The sequence below is a fragment of the Monodelphis domestica genome, chromosome 1 (genome assembly GCF_027887165.1).
Source record: "Monodelphis domestica isolate mMonDom1 chromosome 1, mMonDom1.pri, whole genome shotgun sequence".
Taxonomy (NCBI): domain Eukaryota; kingdom Metazoa; phylum Chordata; class Mammalia; order Didelphimorphia; family Didelphidae; genus Monodelphis; species Monodelphis domestica.
This window is the reverse complement of record NC_077227.1, coordinates 535,387,678-535,412,638: the sequence shown is the minus strand read 5'-3', so window position 1 is coordinate 535,412,638 and position 24,961 is coordinate 535,387,678. Positions and strand designations below refer to the sequence as shown.

General features: G+C 36.7%; 1 protein-coding gene across 1 annotated transcript; it reads right to left on the bottom strand.

Annotated features, from left to right (window-relative positions):
* Window positions 1-14,048: 14,048 nt before the first annotated feature.
* LOC100031912 (olfactory receptor 2AG1-like) lies at window positions 14,049-15,224 on the bottom strand. The gene has a single exon (XM_001381017.5). The coding sequence runs from the start codon at window positions 15,222-15,224 to the stop codon at window positions 14,280-14,282; it is 945 nt and encodes a 314-aa protein (XP_001381054.2). The 3' UTR covers window positions 14,049-14,279.
* Window positions 15,225-24,961: the final 9,737 nt, after the last annotated feature.

Below are 24,961 nucleotides of genomic sequence, written 5' to 3'. Positions count from 1 at the left end.
CCCCCCCCTTCTGATGAGCCTCATGTTACCTTAAAGGTGGGTAACACCTATTATGATTGTCTTTTACACACTAGAACTTCCAGGTCTGTGTTAAAGAGTACACCTGATTTACATTGCTATTACATTGGCTCAGAGAGTATAATGGAATACCCCAAAGAGTTAAAAAACATTCTTCTAGAATGATGTCTATAGGACCCCTAGAGGTACAATATTCCTTCCTTTTGATGCCTGACTCCCCTTTAAATTTGCTGGGAAGGAACCTTCTATGCAAATTCAAAGCCACAATAACTTGCTCCCCATATGGTTCCTTATCATTGGAAGTACCTGAGGAATCTTTAAAATTACTCCCTGTAATTCTCTCAGAGAGTCAGGAGGGGAAAGAGCATCCTACCTTTGTAATACCTGGAGATATACCAAAGTCTCTTTGGGCCACATCTTCTTCCTATGTAGGCTTACTTAAGTTGGCTGTTCCTGTGCAGATAAAAACTAAATCTAGTCCATCTCCTTCCATTCCTCAGTATCCCCTCTCAATAAACTCATTAATTGACCAGGAAATAATAATCCCTTGTAAATCTGATTACAATTCGCTCATCTTGCCCATTAAAAAAAACCAAAAATGGGGTCTGATGGCAATTACCTCTATAGATTTGTACAGGATTTGAGGGCTGCGAACAATCATGTTATAAAGAGACATTCTGTAGTTTCCAACATACATACAATTATTTCCTCTATTCCTAACACAGCTACATACTTTAAAGTAGTGGACTTGTGCTCAGCCTTCTTTTCAATACCCATACATGAGAACTCCAGGCATATCTTTGTTTTCACCTGGAAGTGTTCTAAGTATACATGGAGTTGTCTGCCCCAGGGTTACATGGGAAGTCTGAGTTTATTTGCAAAAATTTTGAGCCAAGATATAGATAATATAAAATTTAAAAAAAGCAAATTAATCAAATACTTAGATGATCTACTCTTGGCTTCAACAGATGCAGAAGCATGTCAGAAAGATAGTAAACACCTTCTTTTGGAATTGCACAAAAGAGGGCATAAGATAAAGTTCAAAGGATAAAGTTCAGTGGTGACTCCTTAAATAGAATATTTGGGGTTCATCCTGACTGTGGGTGCCTGTTCTATTTCTACCAAATGAATTGAAAATATTCAAAATTTAAGTGCTCTTACCACTAAGAAACAGTTGAGAGTGATTTTCGGAGCAACAGGGCTTTGTAGACAATGGATTACTTGCTATAGGGAAATTACTAAACCCCTTATAGCATTAACAAGGGATTTGTTCTCCCTGAACCCCTAAAATTATAGCCAGAACACTTGTCAGCTCTATCAGAACTAAAACAGGCTATCCTGTCTGCCCCTGCTCTATGCATCCCAGATTACAACAAGCCATTTACTATGTACATGAGCAAAAAGGGGTAGCTTCAGGTGTTTTAACTCAGACTTTGGGACCTTCTCATTGCTCAATTGCTTATTATTCTGCCCAGCTGGACCCAGTGTCATCAGGAGCACCACCATGTCTTAGAGGAGTAGCTGCTACAGCCTTATTAGTGACAAAAACTGTTGATCTAGTATTGCGATGCCCATTAACAATTATATTTCCACATGAGGTAGAAACATTTTTGCTAAGGCATAGAACACAGGCATTCTCATATCAGCGAATTACAAGGTATGAAATAACCTTGTTAAAGAACAAGAACATTACCTTGGAACACTTTACAACCCTTAACCCTGCCACCTTGCTTCCAGATTTACCTACTTCAGGAGAACCATTACACCGTTGTGAAACACTAGTGTCCATGGCAGAAAAGCCTTGATACAATCTCTTGGACACTCTCTTAGATAATTCAGATCTGGTCTTATTTACTGATGGCTCCTCTTTTATGAGGGATAGTATATGCTACACTGGAGCTGCTGTAGTCACAGAATTTGCCACTAAGTGAATAGCTTCACTTCCCTCTAATATTAGCGCTCAAGGGGCAGAACTCATAGCTCTAAAACATGCCTGTATAATTGCCAAGGATAAAAAGGCAACAATTTATAAAGATTCTAGATATGCTTTTGGCATTTGTCACTCAGTCAGGTTGCTATGGCTCCAGAGAGGATTTTTAACCTCAGCTGGAAAATCTATAGCTAATGCAGAAATTATTAATGAAGTTCTTTCTGCTCTCCAGCTGCCAGAAGCCCTAGCTATAGTTCATTGCTGTCTATGCAGGTGACTCTGACCTTATCTCTAGGGGAAATGATTAAGCAGATGCCACTGCAAAGTTAGCAGCCATAGAAGGGCCTGAATTAATTTTAGCCTTAACAACCACTGATGACTTAAATTTATCACTTTCCTATAATGAAAAAGAAGTGGGAAAATGGAAGCAAAAATTCAAAGCAAAACAGATTAATGGAGTATGGGTGTTATCTGAAGGAAAACCCATGCTCCCTAGAAGTTTCTATCACCAAATTTTCCAATCTATTCATAAAAATGGTCACTTCAGTACCCAGGGCATTGTGGACTCTGTTAAGAGAGTATGGATAGCCCCTGGTATAACTACTATAGCTTCTAAAGTGTGTACAGCCTGCGCTACCTGCCAAGCATATAACCAACATATCTTTTTTGGCAAAACCTTTGGTGGGCATCCTCTGGCTTACACACCTTTTGAGCACCTACAGATAGATTTCATAACAATGCCAAAGGCTGGACATTATAAATTTTGTCTAGTCATAGTAGATCAACTGACCAGATGGCTGGACGCATTTCCTGCAACCCGAGCCACAGTAGCTTTTGTTGCTAAGGTGCTTTTAAAAGAAATTATTCCTCGCTTTGGCCTCCCAGCATGTATTGATTCAGATAGAGGAAGTCATTTTACTGATTCTGTCTTACACTAAATATATTCTTGCTTGGGGATAACTCCCAAATTTCATGTACCATATTATCCCCAGAGCTCAGGCCAAGTTGAAAGAATGAACAGAGAACTTAAAAGTATGATTGGCAAATTATGCACTAAGACACATTTAAAATGGCCTGAAATTCTCCCTCTGGCCCTAGAGGAGACCTACACATCTCACCATTTGAGATGCTTTTTCAACATCCACCTATACAAGCTAAGCCTTTCTCCCCTGCATATACATCACTATTAGGGGGAGATTCTACTATTGCTTCTTATATACAGAAATTACAGCACAAAGTGCGTGAACTCCATGAATCCAGAGCTGCAGTATAAGTCAGACCACTAGACTTTTCACTTCATGACCTGAGCCCAGGAGACAAGGTATATATTAAGAATTTCTAGTGTTCTGGAGCAACTCAGCCTTCCTGAGAATGGCCATTCCAAATATTGACTACTCCAACAGCTATAAAGATTGGAGAAAAGGACTCTTGGATTCATTGCTCACATGTAAAGAGAGCATCTTCTATTGAGACTGATTGACTATGCCCTATCGCATGCATTGGAGATAATAATCCACTGACAAGTGGATGTTATTATTTTTATAACACATTGAATTCATGATTTTTTTCTTTCTCCCTTATTTTTATTATTGCTTTTCTTTTATTTGTTAGAATATTTGATCCCCCCTTTTTCTCATTTCTTGTACTAAAGGTATATGTAACTAATATTATTTTTTCTACAGTAATATGTTTAATATATACATACTTGCTATAATATCAATGCATACCCCAAAAGCTTTAAACTGTGGGAACCTGCCATTTATTGATAAAATGTTATGGGACTGTGATTAATGTTTGAGTCTGATTCTAGAAAATCAGATAAAAACAAGGAGCACAGACTTAACCTGAATAGTGCCAAAAAACGCACACAGGAAAAACTAGTGTGAGACTCCAGGTTGTGATGCTTGACATATGTTAAGTCATAGGACTTTCTTGTATATATAATCATGAAATATTCAGACAAGTACCAAAGTTTGACTATCATCCTGGCTCCCCATATCCCTGAGAATGACAAAAAATAAAAACAGACCAGGGAATGACATTTCCCTATCAAAATAAAATTCTAGTTCTTTTTCTTCTTATAGTATGGCAACTTCCTGTAGTCTTGGCTGCAAATGGGTAAGCAAAATATTACTGCATTCTGTCCCACAGACTTGTTGGATAGAAATTTATTGAACCCTAATACAAGGGCCTATTATGAATTTATACTTCATTACTCAACATTTTATATACATAGGTTTTTTTTTATTCTGATTTTAAATTTTTTTCTACCAAAAGTTTAAACTTTTTCTATTTTTTCTTTATATTTTTGGTGTTTTGTTTTGTTTTTCTCTCCTTTTGATGATTGACTCATACACCCATAACTCAACTTGCATCCTGAGCTGAACTGGATGTTTTGTAACACCCACTTCAGGGGGTTGGGGCATTGTATAATTAATAAAAAAAAGATTTTGAAATTTTTGTCAAGAAAAGATCTTCAAGGAAGAAGCTTGCTAACTCCTAAATACAGAGAATAAACTGTTGCAGAAAGATGCCAAAAAACCTACGCTACATCAAGAAGATCCAGAATGAACTTTGGTTGTGTTTGATTGAACTGAAGTTTGATTGAACATTTATTTGAATGTATACTCCTATGCCAAAAGGCGATTACCCCTAATTGGTTTTTCAATGTGCCCAGTGTTATAAAGGCTGGCACTAAAGAAAAAGTGCCATACTGATGAGTATGTGAAATTGATCACCTTGAAGGGGGAGGGGTCCTAGCAGTGAATTTCCTGAGGAGAGAAGACTCTGGCTGGAGAGCAGTGAGGGTCTCTTGGTCTTGAGAAGTTGAAGAGAGAAGATGGATAAAACATTCTCCTGAGGATTACCCATTTTTCCTGCTGGTGACTGGAAATCTTTCCCTCCAACACTTTCTAATTGAAGGGACTTCCTGAAGAGAAACTTGAGCAGACTTTACCTCAGCTCCTGTTGCCCAGTAGTGACAATCTGACTTTCTCAGGGAGGCTTGGGCTGCTAAGACCTGAGTTCCCCCCAAACTCAAGGAGGGAGGAAAAGGGTTTAGATAGAGACAGGGACTCCCTTTTCCCACTTTCCTTTTCCCATTCTCTGCCAGTTATTTCCTTTTGTAGTATCTGATTGGATTAACATTAAAAAGTTATCTGTTCCCCAAGCTGAGTGTGAGTGAACGGATCAAGGGGAGACCTTTTTGGTCTCGAGTAGTGGAGGGGGGGCAAGAGGGACAAGAATGAATTGGGAAGAGCAGCATTGGCTAAGGAAAGGCAGTTCTTGTTCTTTCTCCCTCTCTCATACCATGGTACAAACCTCCCTCAGGGTACATCCTTCCTTTCTCTCTCTTTTATTTTTTTAAGACAGTTGGCACACCAGATTTATGACCCATTTATTTAAAAAATAATATAATAATAAAAAATAATAAGCATTAGTGACTAGCTGTCACTAACGTGCCATCAACTGTCAGTTGTGAAGTTGTTGTCAATTACAACTCCTGAGGCTAGCAGCCTCTGTCACTGACTCTGTGGGGGGAGGGGGAGAACAAGTCAGTTACCAACTGCCACTCTGGTCAGTTACAAAACTGAGAGAGAGTCTATTTTAAAAGGGAATCTGTACTAAGGCTGTCAGCGATAGGATCTAGTCATCTTGGATACTATCTAGCTAGATGCAAAGCTTGTGGGGACTACAACCATTTTATAACTGTTAACTCCTGGCAGTTCGAGCCTAGAAAAGATCTAATGGAAAACATGTTGCAACTAATATTGTGGTAGACTGTGCTAGGAATAATTGCCATTTATTGGGGCTACTGTATCATTTATAATACAGTGGCAGGGATGATAGACAATGTTCTGGGGACATTAACCAATATGACTATGGGATGGACACAGCTGCCAATGAATTATCTAGATGTAAATTACCTCTGGCAAATCATACCCCAAGTCTATTTTGTGTTCATGGTAGTGACTAACATCTTTAAGAACATCAAAGCTGATGCCAACCTGATTTTCCAAAAGAAAACTGTAAATGCTCTAGTCATTGATAAAAGATTAGAGACATTGTTTGATCAGATCACTCTTATAACTGATATGTACTAGGATTACATGCAGAGAAAACATGGCATGGGGAAAGGAACCGACAAAGAGACTGGGGACATGACAGGACAGACTAATAAGGACGATGTAATTACTAATACTAATACTGGGACACCATTAGGTGCAGTAGGGGGAAATGACCTTGCCAATAACGTACAGGCACTAACTAATGCATCTGCTAATACTCTTGCAAATACATCAAAGGCTAAAAAGATTATGCCTTTGTGTGATGTAGCTAAGGCCACTAATAACTCTGGCATTTTACATGCAAAGCTTCATAATTCATTCACCACCCATGACTTAGTCTTTACATAAATGTATGCCTAAATTTTGTTAGAGCCACATCTTGCAATTAAAGAATTGAAAAGAGCATTTTGCCTATATGAACCAGATTTTGAGGATGTATAAATTCTTTTATCTGATCTTTTTACACCTCAGGAACATAAAAATTTTATTGAGCAAACTAGGAAAGATTCTTCACTCACGAGCTGGCCAGAAGTTTTTGGGGATCTGGATTTTTCTAATCCAAGATCAATGGCTTATCTAAGAAAATGCCATGAGGAACTATTGCAGGGAATGAAGCAAATGTCAGAAAGACCCAATTCATGGGAAAAATTTGACAGATTATCCCAAGAAAAAATAAACACCCAAGGTCATTTTTTGATAGTCTTATATTGAAAAAACTGAGGGACTGTTAGGTTTTAGCCCTGATTCAAAAGAAGAAGAAGTACACATGAGGAGACAATTTCTCAAGGGCTGTGATAAGCACTTGAGGGATTTCTTCAGGAAATATTGCCCTAAGTTTGACACCATCTCATTTAATGAACTTAGAGATATTGACACTTATCTTCATGATAATTAGGTAGATCAAGAAAGAGAAAAGAATGATCTAAAGAAAAAGCTCCAAGAGACCTCTGAAATATTAAGGCAGAAAGAATTAGAGAACATTAAATACCTGGCTACAATTAAGACATTTAACAGACAAACCACACAGTATATATAGACACCCCAAAGTCAACAGAGGGTGCAAAGAGATACCAGGACTTGTTTTTTGTGTTCTCATCAAGGACACATAGTAAGAAACTACCCTATGAAACATCGCTATGAACAGGGCCAAAATAAGATAGATGGGAATGGTCAAAATGCATATTATCAGGGAAAAGTATATAACAAAAAAACTATGGGAGACAAGTAGTGTTATTCTCACTGCAGACTTAGAGAACAGAAGACCCCAGACCTGAAATCCATGGAAGCAGCAATAGCTTCTGGAGCAAAACCCCGTTATTCAGAAGTTGTAATGAGAAATAAGCATTATACCACATGATGCCAGGCTCTAGCATTATCTAGTGAAAAAGGGACAAATTTCGGAGGTACCCCAGGGTAGAAACATGAGGGCATAACCATAAAGGAAAAAAAGGGAGATGGTAGAAAGGGAAATGAAAACTTTAAAATTTAATGGTGGAGAAAGAGATAGTTGGGCAAGATGCCAAGGGAAGCAACTTAAGTACAAAACAAAAAGCTATAATTGAGATGGAGAGTGAAATTGCACAGTTAATAACAGACATGAAACATGACATTTATACTTCACAATACATGGGCACACAAAACTGCATGGAGAAAAGCAAGGCACAGTTTAAATTCTTTTTGGAAAATTTTTTAGCTTTCAGAATGCATCTAGGCAGGGAAAGATCAAATGAGGCTAGCAAATCTTTCAAACAGCACCTTAAGTATAGAGACCATTCTGACAAGATAGCCAAACAACACATTGTTACAAGAGACTTTGGAGCTGAAAAATTTATACATCTAAGAGGGGAAAGAAAGGGAACTGAGGGGAGAACTAACTTAAATGCAAAAGTCAAAGACTTTTACCCACAAAATCCTATAACACTCAAAGATACCAGTCCTGGGGATGGGCTTAGTACAGATCAATATCAAACTTCCAATGACTTTCTATTCCCTGAACCAGAGATTGTAAAACAATTTAAGGGAGTGGGAACAGAAGAGTCTTTGATAGTGAGACCTCATTCAAGCAGTTCTCAAACTGAAATTAATACAAACACAAACCTTTCCTATGCATAAGCTGTTAGCTCACAGACAGCAGTGGTCCAAAGTGATACAAGTGCATTACAAACCTTGGGACAAGAAAGTAAAGATGATAATAGAAAATCTGTGTATGTAAACACCATAATAGCTAATTTATAAGAAACTCCAGAACCATATCTTGGGACAGAAGTGGGAGAACAAAAGCACAAACCTCTCGCTGATATAGGGGCAAGTGGATCTGTATTGAAGTAATTCCCAGAAGATACCATCATAGAGGGAATGGTTTCTATATCAACAGATTCACAAGAGGGAGTAGATACACAAGAACCTGATCCAAAAGATATGGTAGAACCTGGACACTCTAGTAACACAATTGCAGATCTGCAGGAAGCAGTAAACCCACAAGAATCAATTTTGTCACCACAGAACTCAGAATTAGAGCACATTACTGGTCAACAGTTAGAAAAAGAATTGGGAAATATAGAAATCACTGAAATAGAGTCAGCCACACAACCTGGGTTAACAACACCTGACACAAAATTACAACAGGTCACTGTATGAAAGCTAATGAAAAACCTGGAAAGTACAGAAATCAATGACCAAGAGTCAGATTCAGACCCAGATGATACAGTACCAAATGGTACAATAATAATTAAACAAAACAGTGATGAAGAACAGGAACCTTATGAGTACATTAAGCTTTATGATAAAGTTCATAAAGATTTAGATGAATGGGATACAAATTGGCATAGTGAACACCTGAATTCAGAACAAGCAAACTTTTCTGATTCTAATTCTGATTCAGCAATTGAAAACATAGGAAACTCATTATCAGTACAGGAAATACAGTATATTACAGGAGTCAGTAGTTTTGAAGAGTTTTGTAAGAAATGTGACTTAGGGGACAGTGACACTGAATTGGAAGTAATGTGATAGAGAACTTGGTAGTAGGACTGATTTGAGATCTATAGGGTAGCAAACAAAATGAAACCTTATAAGAACCTAGACTGGTACTAGGCATAAGATCTGACACATGATCCACAAAGAAACCTTAATCAAATCAGTAAAATCCCGAAACCCATAATGACAAGCCCTGGCTGAAAAAGAAAAAGAACTGGGACAAGTCCATGAACCCCAGTAAATGTAGATGAAAAACTTCCAAGATGATATTGGAGCATCTTACCCAAACAAAAGTTATTGCATGAAACTGAAATAGAATAATGCCCAAGAGAGATAGTATAAATTTGGGTTAGTTAGATCAGGGGGGATTAGTGTAACCTGTGAAACACAGGAGAAGCAGTTGCTTGTGGAACCTGGGAGTTTATTTGGGTGGATTTAGAATCCCTTAGAATTATTAAACCTATATATGAATTTCAATCTCAAGCCTAGAATAAATATCATTAACCTCTACAATCAACCACATAGGAATAGAATGATCACCTTACAATTACACATTAAGAAAGATACCTACGTTCTTTACAAAAGAAAAAAAAATCTCACTTGCACACATGAGGATGGCACAAACATCCTATATAAAGTTTCACTCACATGCATCAAACTATTCCCTCTTACATGCACACACATGTTAATCTTACACACATGCATGATTCCGAAGTTCAGGATACCTGAGATCATCTTTCAAGGTGAGACGACAGGCAAGTATGTATTCTGTAAAGGAGAAGGCACCCTGGACCTGTGACAAACTTCAAGCAACACCAAAGGATGGAAGATACATGGACAACTGGAAAAAACTTTGAATCAAAGACTTTATGGGAAATGAACTTCGAGAAAATGGGTCAGGAAAGATTAATCACTGATCATATTAACTTCACATATAGGGAAGTACATCCACATATACATTAGAATAAATTTGCATCCACCATGACATATCTAGAACATGAACACATTTCATATTGACATTAGGGGCTGTGCCTTAAATAAGGACAACCCATAAATTGTATATTTGTAAATAAATCTCTAGTACCAGAAGATGTATATGTATATATGTATATAAATAATATGTGAAATATGTAAATGTGCAAAAATAGCAGGCATATATATATATATATATATATATAGCATAATAATGATCTCATCAACGAATATAGATGAAGAGGAAAGAGTTGAAATACTAACAGTTAATAGACAGGGACAGAGTTTAGGGTGGAAAAGCGAATAATGTAACTAGAAAGGTAACATAGGGACAGAATAAATCAGATTTCATTAGATACAAGTTAATATACACATATATTCCTATAAATGTTATGAATTTTTACATTGCTTTTAGTATTATATAAGGCATAGGATAGTTCAATTTTACTTAAGATTTATATTTTATATTGATTGCTATAGGAATGATTTTTGTATTAAGAAATTGTAATATTGTAAAAATTTTGTTGGCACATAATCCTAACCCTCTTCTCACATCTCAGTCTTAGTATAAGATAGGAATTTAGATTAGCAAATAGACAGATTAGGATAAGATTTATTATTTTGGGAGGGGGAGGTTAGATGGGGGCAATAAGTAGCATAGATAGATTAGAATAGACATAGAAGATAAGTAACTTACATATATATATATAAATATATAAAATATATAAATAAGACACAGAAGATAAGGTGGCACCATGCGAACAACAGGTAATGGAGGATTTGTGATAGAGGCTGGCACTAAAGAAAAAATGCCAGACTGAAAAGTATGTGAAATTGATCACCTTGATGGGGGAGGAGCCCTAGGAGTGAATTTCCTGAAGAGAGAAGACTTTGGCTGGAGAGCAGTGAGGATCTCTTGGTCTTGAGACATCGAAGAGAGAACGTGGATAAAGACTTTATCTTGAGGGTTACCCATTTTTCCTGCTGGTGACTGGAAATGTTTCCCTCCAACACTTTCTAATTGAAGGGACTTTCTGAAGAGAAACTTGAGCAGACTTTACCTCAGCTCCTGTTGCCCAGCTGTGAGTCAACCTGACTTTCTCAGGGGGGCTCAGGCTGCTAAGGCCCGAGTTTCCCCCCCCCCCCAACTTGAGGAGGGAGGAAAAGGATTTAGATAGAGATAGGGACTCCCTTTTCCCACTTTCCTTTTCCCATTCTTCTCTGCCAGTTATTTCCTTTTGTAGTACCTGATTGGGTTAACATTAAAAAGTTATCTGTTCCCCAAGCTGATTGTGAGTGAACGGATCAAGGGGAAACCTTTTTGGTCTCGAGTAGTGGAGGGGGGACAAGAGGGACAAGAGTGAATTGGGAAGAGCAGCATTGGCTAAGGAAAGGTGGTTCTCGTTTTTTCTCCCTCTCTCATACCATGTTACAAACCTCCCTTGGGGAACATCCCTCCTTTCTTTCTCTTTTTATTTTTTTAAGACACCAGCAAGCATTGGTTTTTCTGTCCCTCTTCTATTTCCCTCTTCTATCTAACTATTGTAGTTTCCTCTTAGAAGATGAAGTTATGTATGCACCTGCAGTTAGAAAATTTGGAGGTGCAGGATGATTATGTTTAGTGATTAATTGGGGAGACTAGTGTCCCAATTATCATCAGGGGAGATTGTGAACTTTAGATTACTCCACCCTACTTAGTCTAACAAAATCAGCAATGTCTACACCCATACTTAAGGATTAGATTACTCCACCCTACTTAGTTGAACAGAATCAAGAATGTCTACACCTATACTTAAGGATTAGATTACTCCACCCTACTTAGTCTAACAAAATCAGGAGTGTCTACACCCAAACTTAAGGATTAAGTATTTAGGAGGATGGCCTATGACAGACATGTGGTAGCAAATGACAAATCAGAAACAACTGGCAGACCCCTGGGCTGTCCTAAGTCAAGCCTAAGATACCATGGTACATGTGAGACACAGGAAAGTGATATAAAACCATCTATATATTTCGCATGATTTCCTCTCTCGGGCCTCTTTGGCAGTGGAGAGGTGGCTGGTGGCAGCATGCTGAGCATCTTGGCATCTTTGTATGGCTGCAGCTATTGTCCAGTTCGGCAGTGAGTTATCTTTGATACTATACTGGGTAAAGCTGAGTAGCCTAGTTGGAGTTTAGGCTGATCCTTTCCTCTTTTACCTTCTAAAACTATCCCCTTAGAAGCCTCTAATCTTCTTCATAAACCTTGTGGTAGAGGACTTTGAACTCTTCCTGGCACAGGTCATCCAGGAGAAATCCTATACCCTTTCCCTCTCTCTTCTCCTTTATTTCTTCCCCCTAAATTGTTTAAATCACCATAGAGTTTCAAAACTGACTTGGGTATTTTTATTTGAGATATTCCTTGGTGACCAAATTAATTTAGTTTAGCTCACAACCATAAAATTATCTTTACAACAAACAGACAAAAGTATGAAAAAAAGTTACATACAGGATAAATAAAAAAAAAAGTTAAAAGTGGTGAAACAGTAGAATATAGAGAAGTTGGTAGACTTCCTTCATGAGTTGGGATTTTTAGCAGGGACTTAAAAGGAGCCAAGGAAGGCAGTAGGCAAAGATGAGGAAAGAGAATATTCCAGGAATAGAGGACAACCAGACAAAATGTTCAGAGGTGAGCGATAAAAGATTTCTTTGCAGAACAGCAAGGAAGATTGAGACAGGCAAACCTACCAGCAGGCTATGAAATAGTCCAGACATGAGGTGATAAGGGTCTACACTGTCATGTGATATATATTTGAGAGATATTATAAAGGTGAAATAGACAATTCCTGGCAACAGATTGGTTATGGGAGTAGAAGAAGGTGAGAGATAGTGAGGGATCCAAGATGACTCCTAGGTTGCAAGCCTTAAGGACTGAGAGGATGGCATTGCCCTCTACCATAAGAGAGAGATGTGGGAGGAAGTTTTGGGGAAAAGATAATAAGTTCTATTTCAGTTATGTTGAATTTAAGATGTCTACTGTATATTCCATTTTAGATATCTGAAAGGCCATGTGAGGCTTTTGCTGAGACATGATGTAAACCAGTGAAGGAAGCAAAGGTGAGATGGGAGATAGTTCCAGATATAGGGATGATTAGAGAAAATGCCTAGAGAGGTGAGATGGGATATTTGTGTGATGAACAGGAAAAAGCCCAGTTTCACAGCTTTGTAGACCATGTGGTAGGGAAAGGTAGTATTGGGATGAGTTTTAAAAAAGGGCTTTAGAAGACCAAGAGAGCATTTTGTATTTGAACTTGAGGGAAATAGGGAGCCATTGGAGTTTATTGAATTGGGTGGGGAGTAACATAATAATACATGTGTGTTAGGAAGATCAATCTGACAGCTGATGCATTGAATGCTAAGAGACACTTGGAGCAGTCAGACCAAACAGCAGTCTATATAAACTGGGTCCATAATTGGCTAGGAGGATTAATTGCATTGCATTATATTTGGTAAATTTTGTAGTCCATTTATCAACTCCATAATTTTTCCTAAAGCAAATCACATATTTTTTTTAAATTGCCATTATTCTGTTGATCTTATATTAATAGAAGCTACAGTATCCAAAGAATTAAAAGCATGGGTACCTCAAAGATAACAGAGATGAGAATTCAGAATGGGAAGGGGGAGTCATGTATAAGTAAGCTAGATTTTACATTTGAAGAATTGTGCAGAAGTGGCCTAGAGGGTATAATCAGAGAGATGTAAAATTATAAAAATTTGATTTTATAGTGAAAGTAGGGAATAAAAAGCCCACATGCTTCATTGGTAACCAGCCTCCCAGCATAAAGCATAGACTGGTTGGGAAGGATTTATGGAAGAGTATGGATGGGAGTAATAAAGAATAAAAAGTGTAAATAGGTTTAGAGATATACCAGTAGAGGAAATGCTCCCATAGATGAGATGACTCAATAACAGAAATATCAAAATGATTTTACTTCTGTAGAATTTCCATTAAATTCCTCATCCTCTTTTCTCTTTATCAGTGAGGCCTCTCAAATTGCATCTGACCTCATGGGAGAAACACAGTACTAATAAGATGAGACCCAAAAGAGAAATTTAATAAGGTCACATAAATGAATGTATAAGAACTAAGTCCATGCACCCTGTAGGGACCAAATTTAGAGTGGTAGAAGATAAAAGAACAAACTCAAATTGTGGCTTTAAAAAGCTTCCAAGGCAATTTCTCAGAAGGATAGAAACAGGAAGGAGAATGTAAGTACCAGCAGAGAATGATAGGTCTCATCTCTAAGAAGCAATATTCTTCACTCATCCAGATGCTACCATCTCTGCTCTGAGGAATTTTTCCCTAGTACCTTCTTCAGAGCCCCCACCACATCCTTGTTCCTCAGGCTGTAGATAAGAGGATTTAGGGCAGGAGTGATAATGGTGTAGAACACAGACAGGATATTGTCCTGCCTAGGGCTGTGGTAGGCACTGGGCAGGACATACATGAATATGGCAGCTCCATAGTATAGCCCAACTACTGTCAAGTGGGATGAACAGGTAAGGAGAGCTTTCTGTCTCCCCTGTGCTGAGGGCATGTGGAACACAGCAGATAAGACTAAAGTATATGATGCAACAATAGCAGAGAGGGGGATCAGGAGGAAGGTCACACCCATTGTGTATACCATTAGCTCATACTGAGATGTGTCAGCACATGCCAGCTTTAGTAACGGAAGGATTTCACAAAGCAGGTGATGGATCTCTTGGGTCCTACAGAAAGGGAAGTGCATTGTATAAATGGTATACACAAGGGCACTCAGAGATGCCAAGAGCCAGGATATAGCTACCATAGACCAGCAAACAGCTGGTCTCATTAATACCATATAATTCAGAGGGTAACGAATAGCCACGTAGCGGTCATATGCCATGAAAGCCAACAATATATCTTCTGCACCCCCAAGTGTCAGTGCCAAAAACATCTGAAGCCCACAACCTATAAAAGAAATAGTGTTTTGTCCACACAGGTAATCAACCAGTGTCTTGGGGGCAACAACGGATGTGAAGAGCAGATCCATAAGTGAGAGCTGGCTGAGCAAGAAGTACATGGGCATATGGAGCCGATTGTCCAAAGTGATCAAGAGGAGCAGGAGGCCATTACTAGCCATGGCAATCAGGTAGAGGAGTGTAATTACTGCACAGACAACCTCAGGAGACTTGCTGTCCTGTAGAATTCCAATGAGGAAAAAACTATTTACTAAGGTGGTATTCCAGAGTTCCATTCCACAGATTCTTCAATTTCCTGTAACCAGAAAGAGGCACAGTAAATATATATCCAAAATGACTCAGGGATTTTCTAATACTCAGAAGCCAGAATATATTGAAAGTTTCTTAGTTTAAAGTCAATGAATTTAAAACCTTCCCATCACACACAGGCAGCTATCACAGTGATGACACTGAGGTAGATTTCTGATTATTCTGTTTCCATTCTGAAAATGGAGTTATTGGCTTATGAATACACTGATCATCTCATCATGGGTATATATAAAGGGGTTTGACAGAGAGAGAATATAAACTGGAGGTTTTCTTATGTTGCTCTATCTTTGCCATATTTGCTTGAACCTTAGTTTCAATAAACAGGAGCCTTTTTCTTTTTCTTTCTTTAACTGTTTTATTTCCTTACCTTCAATGATGAATGAGTTCATGCCTTCTCATTCTTAAAAGTAAAAGCAACAAACTTTACTAAATTCTTTTAGCTGTGAGAATTAATGTTTCATCTTTCATGTACTGCATTATTTTTATATCAGGGTCCTGAATTATAAAGACTGACAATTACTTCCTGTAAGCTTGGGAGAATTCTTGAGAAAGGTCTCAGACTGAGCACCATTCAGTCTATAGATTTTTGAATTCTCTTTGTCCTGAGGAGTGTGGAATGTGGTCCTTTCCCAGACTCTGACAGAGGAAAAGTTCTATAATAATACTTTTCCAGTGAACATGACTCATTTATCTATGGGGATGAGCAGAGGTGAATAGCTTGATGGACCAACTCCTAATAAACTGATTGCCAATTAGAGATGTCTTGAGATGTTCACAGAAGGAGATTAAAAATTACCTCTCAAAAATGTATATGGGTACCTGGACCAGTATTGTCCATTGGTCTTATGATGGTTCAGAGTCATTTGACTATAATTAGGATGTCTTCACTGGCCAAATAATAAATTATTTTAAAACTTAAGAAAAATCTGTCTTGATATAATTTTAATCACTATTCATCCATGTTAGATATAGTTCTGTATTTCTCCTCCATATCTAAGCTGGACTTACTGAATAAATTATCTATATTCAGTGTCTCCACTTTTTTTCACTTATTCTTTCTAAATTTAGCATACCAGCTATATTAGCATCATGGAAGTATTATTTATGTATTGTGAATTTCAAAACTAATCCACCCTATTCAGACCATTCTTTAGAAGATCCTGTGTAGCTATTTCCTAATCAATAACAATAGAGATAATTGGAATAACAGAATCAGGTCCTGGAAATTACATTCTCCACCCTACTCAGTGTAACAAGATTAGGAAGTGCTGCAGCAAACTCAAGATTTAATTATTTGAGAATATGGCCTTCAACAGACATGTGAAAAAAAAAGGACACACCTCTGGGCAGTCCTAGGTCAAGTTAGAGCCACCATTGGCACATGTGAGATGCAGGAAGTGAGGTGGAGAACAGCCTCTGGAGTTCTTGGGACTTTCTGTGAGGAGGGCTGGAGTTCAGTTGGAGGCTGGTGCTTGAGGTTGGAGAAGCCCCACAGACTGCTTTCCTTCAGATTGGTCACATGAATAATAAGGACCAATTACTTTCCTTGCTTTGACTATCCAAGACCTTAACTCCCACTTTGGCTCAGCCTGAGCCAGAGTGGTTCTGAGTTAAACTTCTTTCCTTCTCTCCCTTTTTCCTTTTGTCTCTTGTCTCTCTCTCTCTCTCTAATACTTTCTTCCTCCTGTTGTAATTAAAACACCATAAAAATTTGGCAGCTGACTTGAGTGTTACATTTAGGAATTACATAAGTGAATTCCTTGGAGACCTTAAATTAATATATCAGTCTTTTAAAGTGATTTCAATATCACAGTATTGATATTGTATCCTCTGTATTCATTTACCAGACTCATGGCCATGTTACTTATTGATTATTGTATTGCCAGATCTTCAGTCAAAAGAATGGAAGAATTCCTGAGCAAGATATTATTTGCCACAGGGTCCTAGCTCACACCTTGTTAGACCACATTCCTTTCCAAGTCACATGTTTGATTAACCTCCTCCTCTTTTGATTACGTGATTGTCAATTGAGCCAATGTTAAAGCCTATGACATGTCACATGTTCATTAGTTACCTCCCACTCCACATTCCTAAACTCTCCAATAAAAGTTTGAGTGCACCTGTGGAGCATCCTCTCAATTCCATCAGAGGAGCATGGCAACATGTAGCTCATAATTTTTAACTCCTTATCTATGAGTCTTTATTCCTTTGTCTCTCTATTTCTCTCCTCTATCCATTTTCCCTCAATTTCCAATCTCGTTCTTAGGTGTCCACCCATGAGAATTTCAAGATGTAACTACAGGTTACATTTTGGTGCCCAATGTGGTATAAATCACCTGAGGAGATGTATTGGGGTTCAAGATTGGAGAGGGATCAGCAGACCTGCACTTGGCCAGTGAGGTGAGTTGCTGTTCCATTCTGGAATATGGGTAGAAAACCTGTCTTATCATACTGTGAGGTCTTTAAGACTAGGAATTAAGATCTCAGAACTTTAGCTTCAGGGGTTACTTGAAGTTATCTTGAAATGTTGTCCTAACTTTCCAGAACAAGGAATAGTTACTAAACAAGAAGGGTACTTAATAGGGCAAGCTGTGAAATGAAGTAAAAAATAAAAAAGACAGAATATTACCAGCAATTTGGATCACATGGAATCTTGTCAGAATACTGCACAACATGTGGAGAGTTGAGCTGTTTCTTAGTTTCCACCCCCACCTTCTACTAATTCTACTAACATTTACATATCACTATTGCTCTTTCAACTTTTATGGCTTTAACTGACTATATATCTATTCATTCCCTACTCCCTTACTTGAGGCTGCTGCCGAAGCTGAAATTAGGTCTGACCTTCCCTTCCCTTTAGGAGGATTCTCTTTGTCCTCCCTTCCCCCCACTCCTCCTGAATTTCAACCTCCTCCTCCAGGAAAACCTAATGCAGGATTACAATCATCTTCACTCTGGAGAAGAAAGCAGGTAAAACAGCTTCTCCAAGAGAAATTAGAGATAATTCTGAGAATGCAGAAGTAAATTTAGAACAGCCTAATAATGTTGCATTCCTGACTCCTAAAGAGATCAAGAGCAGGGTAATTCAGTATGATAATGAAGCTCCCAACACTGAGGAGCTGCGGGACAAGGTAAGCAAGCAATCTCTAAGGCCAGATCATTGGTATCAATTGAATCTAAAGCTTATTGCAGAAGATTTCTTAACTTGAAAACTGCTATTTCAAAAGTTATGCAAGGAACAACCTAGAAAAATTAAGGAAATCCATGTGCCCATTACCTATGAGGAATTAACTGGTACCAATAAATTTGGAAGTCTTAATAGGTAATTGTTATATTCAGAACAATGCTTTAATCACATTGGACTAGCTGCTAAAAGAGCATGGCAAATCTTAACTAAACAATGTAATGTTAAAGAGTTCTTTGAGGAGACAATTCCTCACAAAAAGGCTGTAAGAACATGCCAAGACATAAAAACTTCAGTCCGATGACAGATCAGTTTAAAAAAGAGAACACGTGTTTGCTTTGCCTAACACAAAGCTGGACATTTTAAATGATCATGTCCCAAATTAAAGCTGAGATGGTTTCCTGAATTTTTCAAAGAATGTCTCACAGAACAGCATTGGGTCACACCGTATCTACTGAGACCACAGGCCTAAACAATATTTAAACACTGGTGAAATAATCCTGAGCTACTTTAAAATTCAGGATACCAAAGAAAAGGCTAGTGATTCCAAAAAGGTTAAAACAGGCAGAAATTTTGCTATCAAGCAAATAGCCAGAGCAACAGGCTTTTCTTTATTAGCCAAGCTGGCGCAATTTTAGCATCTCAAAAGGGGATCTGGGAGACTCCTATAAATTTCTTTAAAACAGTCCCAGAGAATCCAGGGCCAACTATTGTTTAAAAGCAAAAGTATCATTCCTCAGAATTTACAAATTTTAAGCACTGTTAGGGAGAGATACAAATCACAACTGAAGTTTTTCACATTTTTGCAACTTATAATTAAAAAAAAAGTATACACCTGATTTTTTTAAACAGATCTTTGCTAAAAGATGGAGTTAATATGAAGTCAAATTTAAAATCAAATAGCTCAGATTTATATTGGACATGGCAAGTTAGAAAATTGGAAAAAATCTATTATATTTCTTTATAGGGAAAGTAAAAATTTTTCTGATATTTTTCATATACCATAGTTATTTGGACAAGAGATATTTTTTCTGTAATGAATTTTAGTCTAAATTTTAGTATAACTTTAAGTTAAGTACCACAGTGCAAATAAAATTTTTAAGGCTTTAATTGACTTTTTTATATAAAATTATATTATATAAATTATATAATTATATGAAATTTTATAACACACATTTACTCTGACATGAACCTCCCTTGACCTATCTATGAGTGAATTTCAAAAGTAAATGGACTAGCAGCCACTGCTTTTTGGCAAGCAGATAATTTGCACTCACTACTATATCAGAGTGCCAGATCTATTGAACCTCAATATTCTATACAAACAAGTGAAATTACTTGGCAGTGAAAATTTTGTGGAATATATAGTCACTCCTTCACTTCAAAGAGTTAACTACAGAATGTTAAGAACTGCACAATTTTGGCAAAGGGATGCATTACAATATGATCCTATTGTAAAAATTGAAAAATAATATGCGATTGGAGATAATTACTCTCATGATGTATGAGCTAAAGCTCAAAATGAAGAAGTATGCAAAGTTATTGCACATCTTTTAAATAATATTACACATTTGGCCATTCCAAAACAGTTTAAAAAATTGGAATAATAGTCCTTCTACTAGCAATAGATGGGCTAACTTGGACAAATCATGAAACATCTATCATAAGACTGGTATTCCAGAAAATTCTTAAAAACAATCAGTTGGAGAACGGGCTAAAAGAAATTTAAAAGGCCAAATTCAAAATAAAAAAGGATATATTTTCAGTCACATTCTAACTGAATAAGACTCAATAAGTCTTTCACTTGAAGTCGAGATTTTGCTTCTATTTTTGCAGATACCAGAAATCCATGGAAGAAAACCAAAGTCATCAAGCATTTCCAAATAAGTCAGCCCAGAGAGAGGATTACAAGAAATTAATAAGTTAGATCAACTTGTATATGAACAAGAAGCTGTAGAAATTGCTTCTAAATGAAAAGAAACTTAATCTTCTATTAACCCCCAAAATTGGTTTGGCAGAATTAATTTTATAAACATAAGCAATATCATATTCTTGGTTGTGATATTGATTGGTTTATTTATACAAAAGAAGAGGTTTAAATAAGGCTTATCTCAGAAATATGTAGCCGGAAGTTACAATTTCACTTCATTCTCATCATTCTTGTTGTTTAAAAAATGATATAAAGCAACAACCAATCAGAATGTAATGTTTATGGGAATATTAGGACTTTTTAAAATTTCCATTAATTATTGTATTAATGTTTTTGTAAAGCTCTTCATGATGAAAATTTTTGCACACTTACAATATGAATTTTATTCAAATTGAATTAGGGAAATAGAAATCATTTTTGAATGAAAATTCTTGTATTACACATTGGCTTAGCTAAAGAAATGCCATGTGAAATGTGAACCATGAGTTTAAAATTTTGTATTAATTTTATTTTTATTTTCCCTGATTATTTTTTCAGATTATTTTCCCATATATTTTCTTTTAAGTACTAGAAGTACATTGAAAGTAGTATTAATATTATGATCCTGAAATATGAGTTAAAAATACCTATAAGCTTTACTATACATACTTACCCAAAAGCTTGAGACTGTAGGAACCTGCAAGAATTTGTTAAACCTCATGGGACTAATGTGAGTTATTTTGTCTGATTGCAGAAGAAGGGATTGCAATGGATACATTACACTTTGCCAGGAAGCCTAAGGCATAGAAGGGCCTATAATCCATTGAGATGGATAAATATTGGTTGCTAAGGTTGGAAGTAAAAGGCCACGATGTTTTGACACCCTCAAACACAGGTCAGCCTGGTACCAAAGTTCCAATCAAATATCTATGTGGCTTGGCTTCAATATCCCAAAGAATGTGCATGATCAGGCCAAGGGAAAGGAGGGACTTCCCTCTCATCTCAAACCATAGTCCCTTTTTTTAGATTTAAAAGTCTGGCAAACTTCTTACAGTCCTGGCTGAACATGGGTAAAATGTTATATTATTGCACCTGTCCTAGAGGACTATGGAACTGATCACATTAATTTAGGATGACTAGTGAGTTAAGAACATTTTTATTTTTATTATTGGTCTTACAAAAAATTTTTTTAAATTTAATTTTGCTATTTGATTTAGAATTCATTTTTATTTGTTATTTTTTCTATACTCATTACTATTTTTTATTGTTGGTGTTTGGTTTATAATTTCTTTTTACCATAATACACTCTTGTTTTAATTTTTAAACAAAAAGAGGGATATGTAGCATACCAGGTATATTAGCATCATGGAAGTATTATTGATGTATTGATATCGTATCCTATGTGAAAACATAGGATACGATATCAATACGTCAATGATACCAGACTCATGACCATATTACTTATTGATTATTGTATTGCCAAATCTTCAGTCCAAAGGACAAAAGAATTCTTGAGCAGGACATTATTTGCCACAGGGTCCTAGCTCACACCTTGTTAGACCACATTCCTTTCCAAGTCACATGTTTGATTAACCTCCTCCTCTTTTAATTACGTGATTGTCAATTGAGCCAATGTTAAAGCCTATGACATGTCACATGTTCATTAGTTACCTCCCACTCCACATTCCTAAACTCTCCAATAAAAGTTTGAGGGTGCCTGTGGAACATCCTCTCAATTCCATCAGAGGAGCATGGAAACATGTAGCTCATAATTTTTAACTCCTTGTCTCTGAGTCTTTATTCCTCTGTCTTTCTCTGTCTCTCCTTTATCCAATCTCCTTTATTCCAATCTCCTTAGGTGTCCACCCACGAGAATTTCAAGATGTGACTATAGGAGGTTACACTAAACAATGTAATATATTTTCTGACCCCTCAATGCAAGTGAAAATATTTTCCCCAAAGTTAAAAGTTGTCTCTTAATTGCCAAATCTTACAACATCCTCACAGTCTTTAACCTGCATGACTTCTCTGCAACATTTAAAACTGGTGGCCATAATTACCCACTGAGAACTTCTTTCCTCTCAATATTTAGGACACTAGTTTCTCCTAATTCCTCTGCTGGTCTGAGGTGTTCTTTTCCATAGCCTTTGTAGATGATTGTCCATGTTACTCCTCTTACTTATGGATATATCTAGATATGTCCTGGACCATCTTCTCTTTACTATTTTTACTCTTTAACTCTGTGACCTTAACAATTTCCATGGGTATGACTGTCATGTATTTATGTATTTACTTTATGTATTTACCATCTCTGGCTTCCACACCTATATAATCAGCCATTAGTCTCTCTTGAGTTCTACAGCAATAATTACTTATCATACATTTCAATTTGGATATTGTAGGCATCTCAAAGTTGGGTCTAAAATGGAGCCCATTGTTCTTTCCCCAAGCTCATTTTTATTGTGATCTTCACTTTTATCATCACGACCATCACTGTTCTTCCAGTCACCTAGTTTTGCAGTCCTGGTGCCATTCTTGACTCCTCAGTCTCACTCTCTATATCTAATCCCAAACTTGCTACAATCTTCATAACCTCTATCACAAGCTACCTTCTGTTGTATGTTCCCACACAGCTACCACTATTTCTGGCCAATATCTCATCTCAACAAACTATTTCAACATAGTCCTTTGTCATTTCTCTGACTTAAGTCCCTCATCACTCTAATACAACCTCCACAAAGTCATGCAAGTGATTTTCCTATAGCCAGTTCTGACCATTTCACTTTTGCCTTCAGACAATAAATTCTAGTCGTACCTCATTTGCTTCTAGGATTTATATAATGCTTTAAATCTGAAGGGAATTTTACAAATATTACCTCACTTTATCTTACCAATGACCTTGGAGGTGTTATGACTATCTCTACTTTACAAATGATGAAACTGAGCTTGACAGGTTGCTCAGGATCACACAGCTAGTAATGGCTTTTAAGATAAATTTGAACTCAAGGCTTGCTGACCCCAAACCCAGTGCTATATCTATTGAGGCAGTTAGCTCCCTAAACTTAACTACCCAACCAAGAACTACTGTTTGTCATTGAGAGCCCTTTGCGATCATCCCTCCCCCACTTCTTACCTATTTTCCAATCTTACACATTGTTCTTCTTTATAGACTTTGTGGTCCAGATATACTGACCTTATTGTTCCTCACACAAAATGCTCTCTCTTTGCTCTCTGCCTTTATCCTATCTATCCCCCTTCTAAAAAACTGTCTTCTTACCTTTTCCTATTGTGACCTGATCCCAGATTTCCTTCAAATCATCACCTATTACATTAAACCTTTCTTGATCCTCCCAATTGACAGTGTTTTCCCACTCGAAATTAACTTGTATACATTTTGTGTATATTTAGATCATATTTATACATCTATATATCTGTAGATATCTCTTTATATGCTGGTATCAATAGATAGAGTGTTCTGGAGGTTTTCATGTATATCCAGGCCACACAGACTTTCTCCACTGTTGGATGTAAGTTCCTTGAAGGCAGGTATGCTTGCAATTTGTCTTTGTCTTCCCAGTGTTAAGCGGAGCACCTGACATAGAGGAGGTGCTAAATAAGTGCTTGTAAAAGGATTAATTATTTTTTAGAAACCACACATGACTGAAGAATCTGTTTACAAAGATCAAGGACTGAGGAAGACTAATTACAGTAGGCTGAATGCAGGGTTCTGTGGTTCCTTTCTCAGTGACTGGCCCGTTTGCATATTTGTGACTATAATCTCATGCAATTTGGTTGTTCATATTATAATTAGAATGGTGATGATAACTACATTCTACAGATACATAAGCAAAAGTATAATAACTAATGATATTCTACGCAACAAATGGATTAAAAGCAAAGCAACAATTACAATAAAAATATAAATATCATTTTGTTTATGATAGCAGTGAAGTAAGACCAATATTTGAAGTAAGACTATAACTAAAACATTTATATATCTAAAAACAAATATAAAGAAAAAGAAAAGGTATTGACTAAGCATGCAGTATTAAATAGCTAGAAAAAAACTGATAATCCCCAAAATTGCACAAAATAATCAACTTTAAAAACAAGGGAAAAGTTAATTGAATTAAAATTCTATTATACTGATAACAAAGAGGTTTTTTTAGTGCTTTTTTGTTGTTTTTACCAAGACTAATAACATTGATAAAAAATGATAGCTAATTTGGCCAAAAAAAAAAAGAGTAGAAAATTGAGCTACAACAAAATGTAAATTAGTATAAAAATTACAAGAATGAGAGACAGGAATAAAGGCTAATGCTGCTAAGCTAATTTCATTTTTAATATCTATGTTCTGCTCTGGTCGTCATATGGCTAAAATATTTAGAAATTAAATTCTCCAAAAATTTTTAAATTACAATTTTCTGGTTGGTACTGGAAAGATAATGTAAAATACAATGCATTACAAATAGAGGATTATGAAAGGAAAGTGGAATAATGTATACTATCATTAAATTTATAAATGAACAACTTTTGATTAACTTATAAAAGAAGATGGACAAGAATCTCTAGGATCAGATTAAAAAACCAATTTGTAGTCTGCATTATTG

What these genes read in the sequence shown, in the direction of transcription:
- LOC100031912 (XM_001381017.5), bottom strand. Translation starts at nt 15,224, where the DNA reads ATGGAACTCTGGAATACCACCTTAGTAAATAGTTTTTTCCTCATTGGA.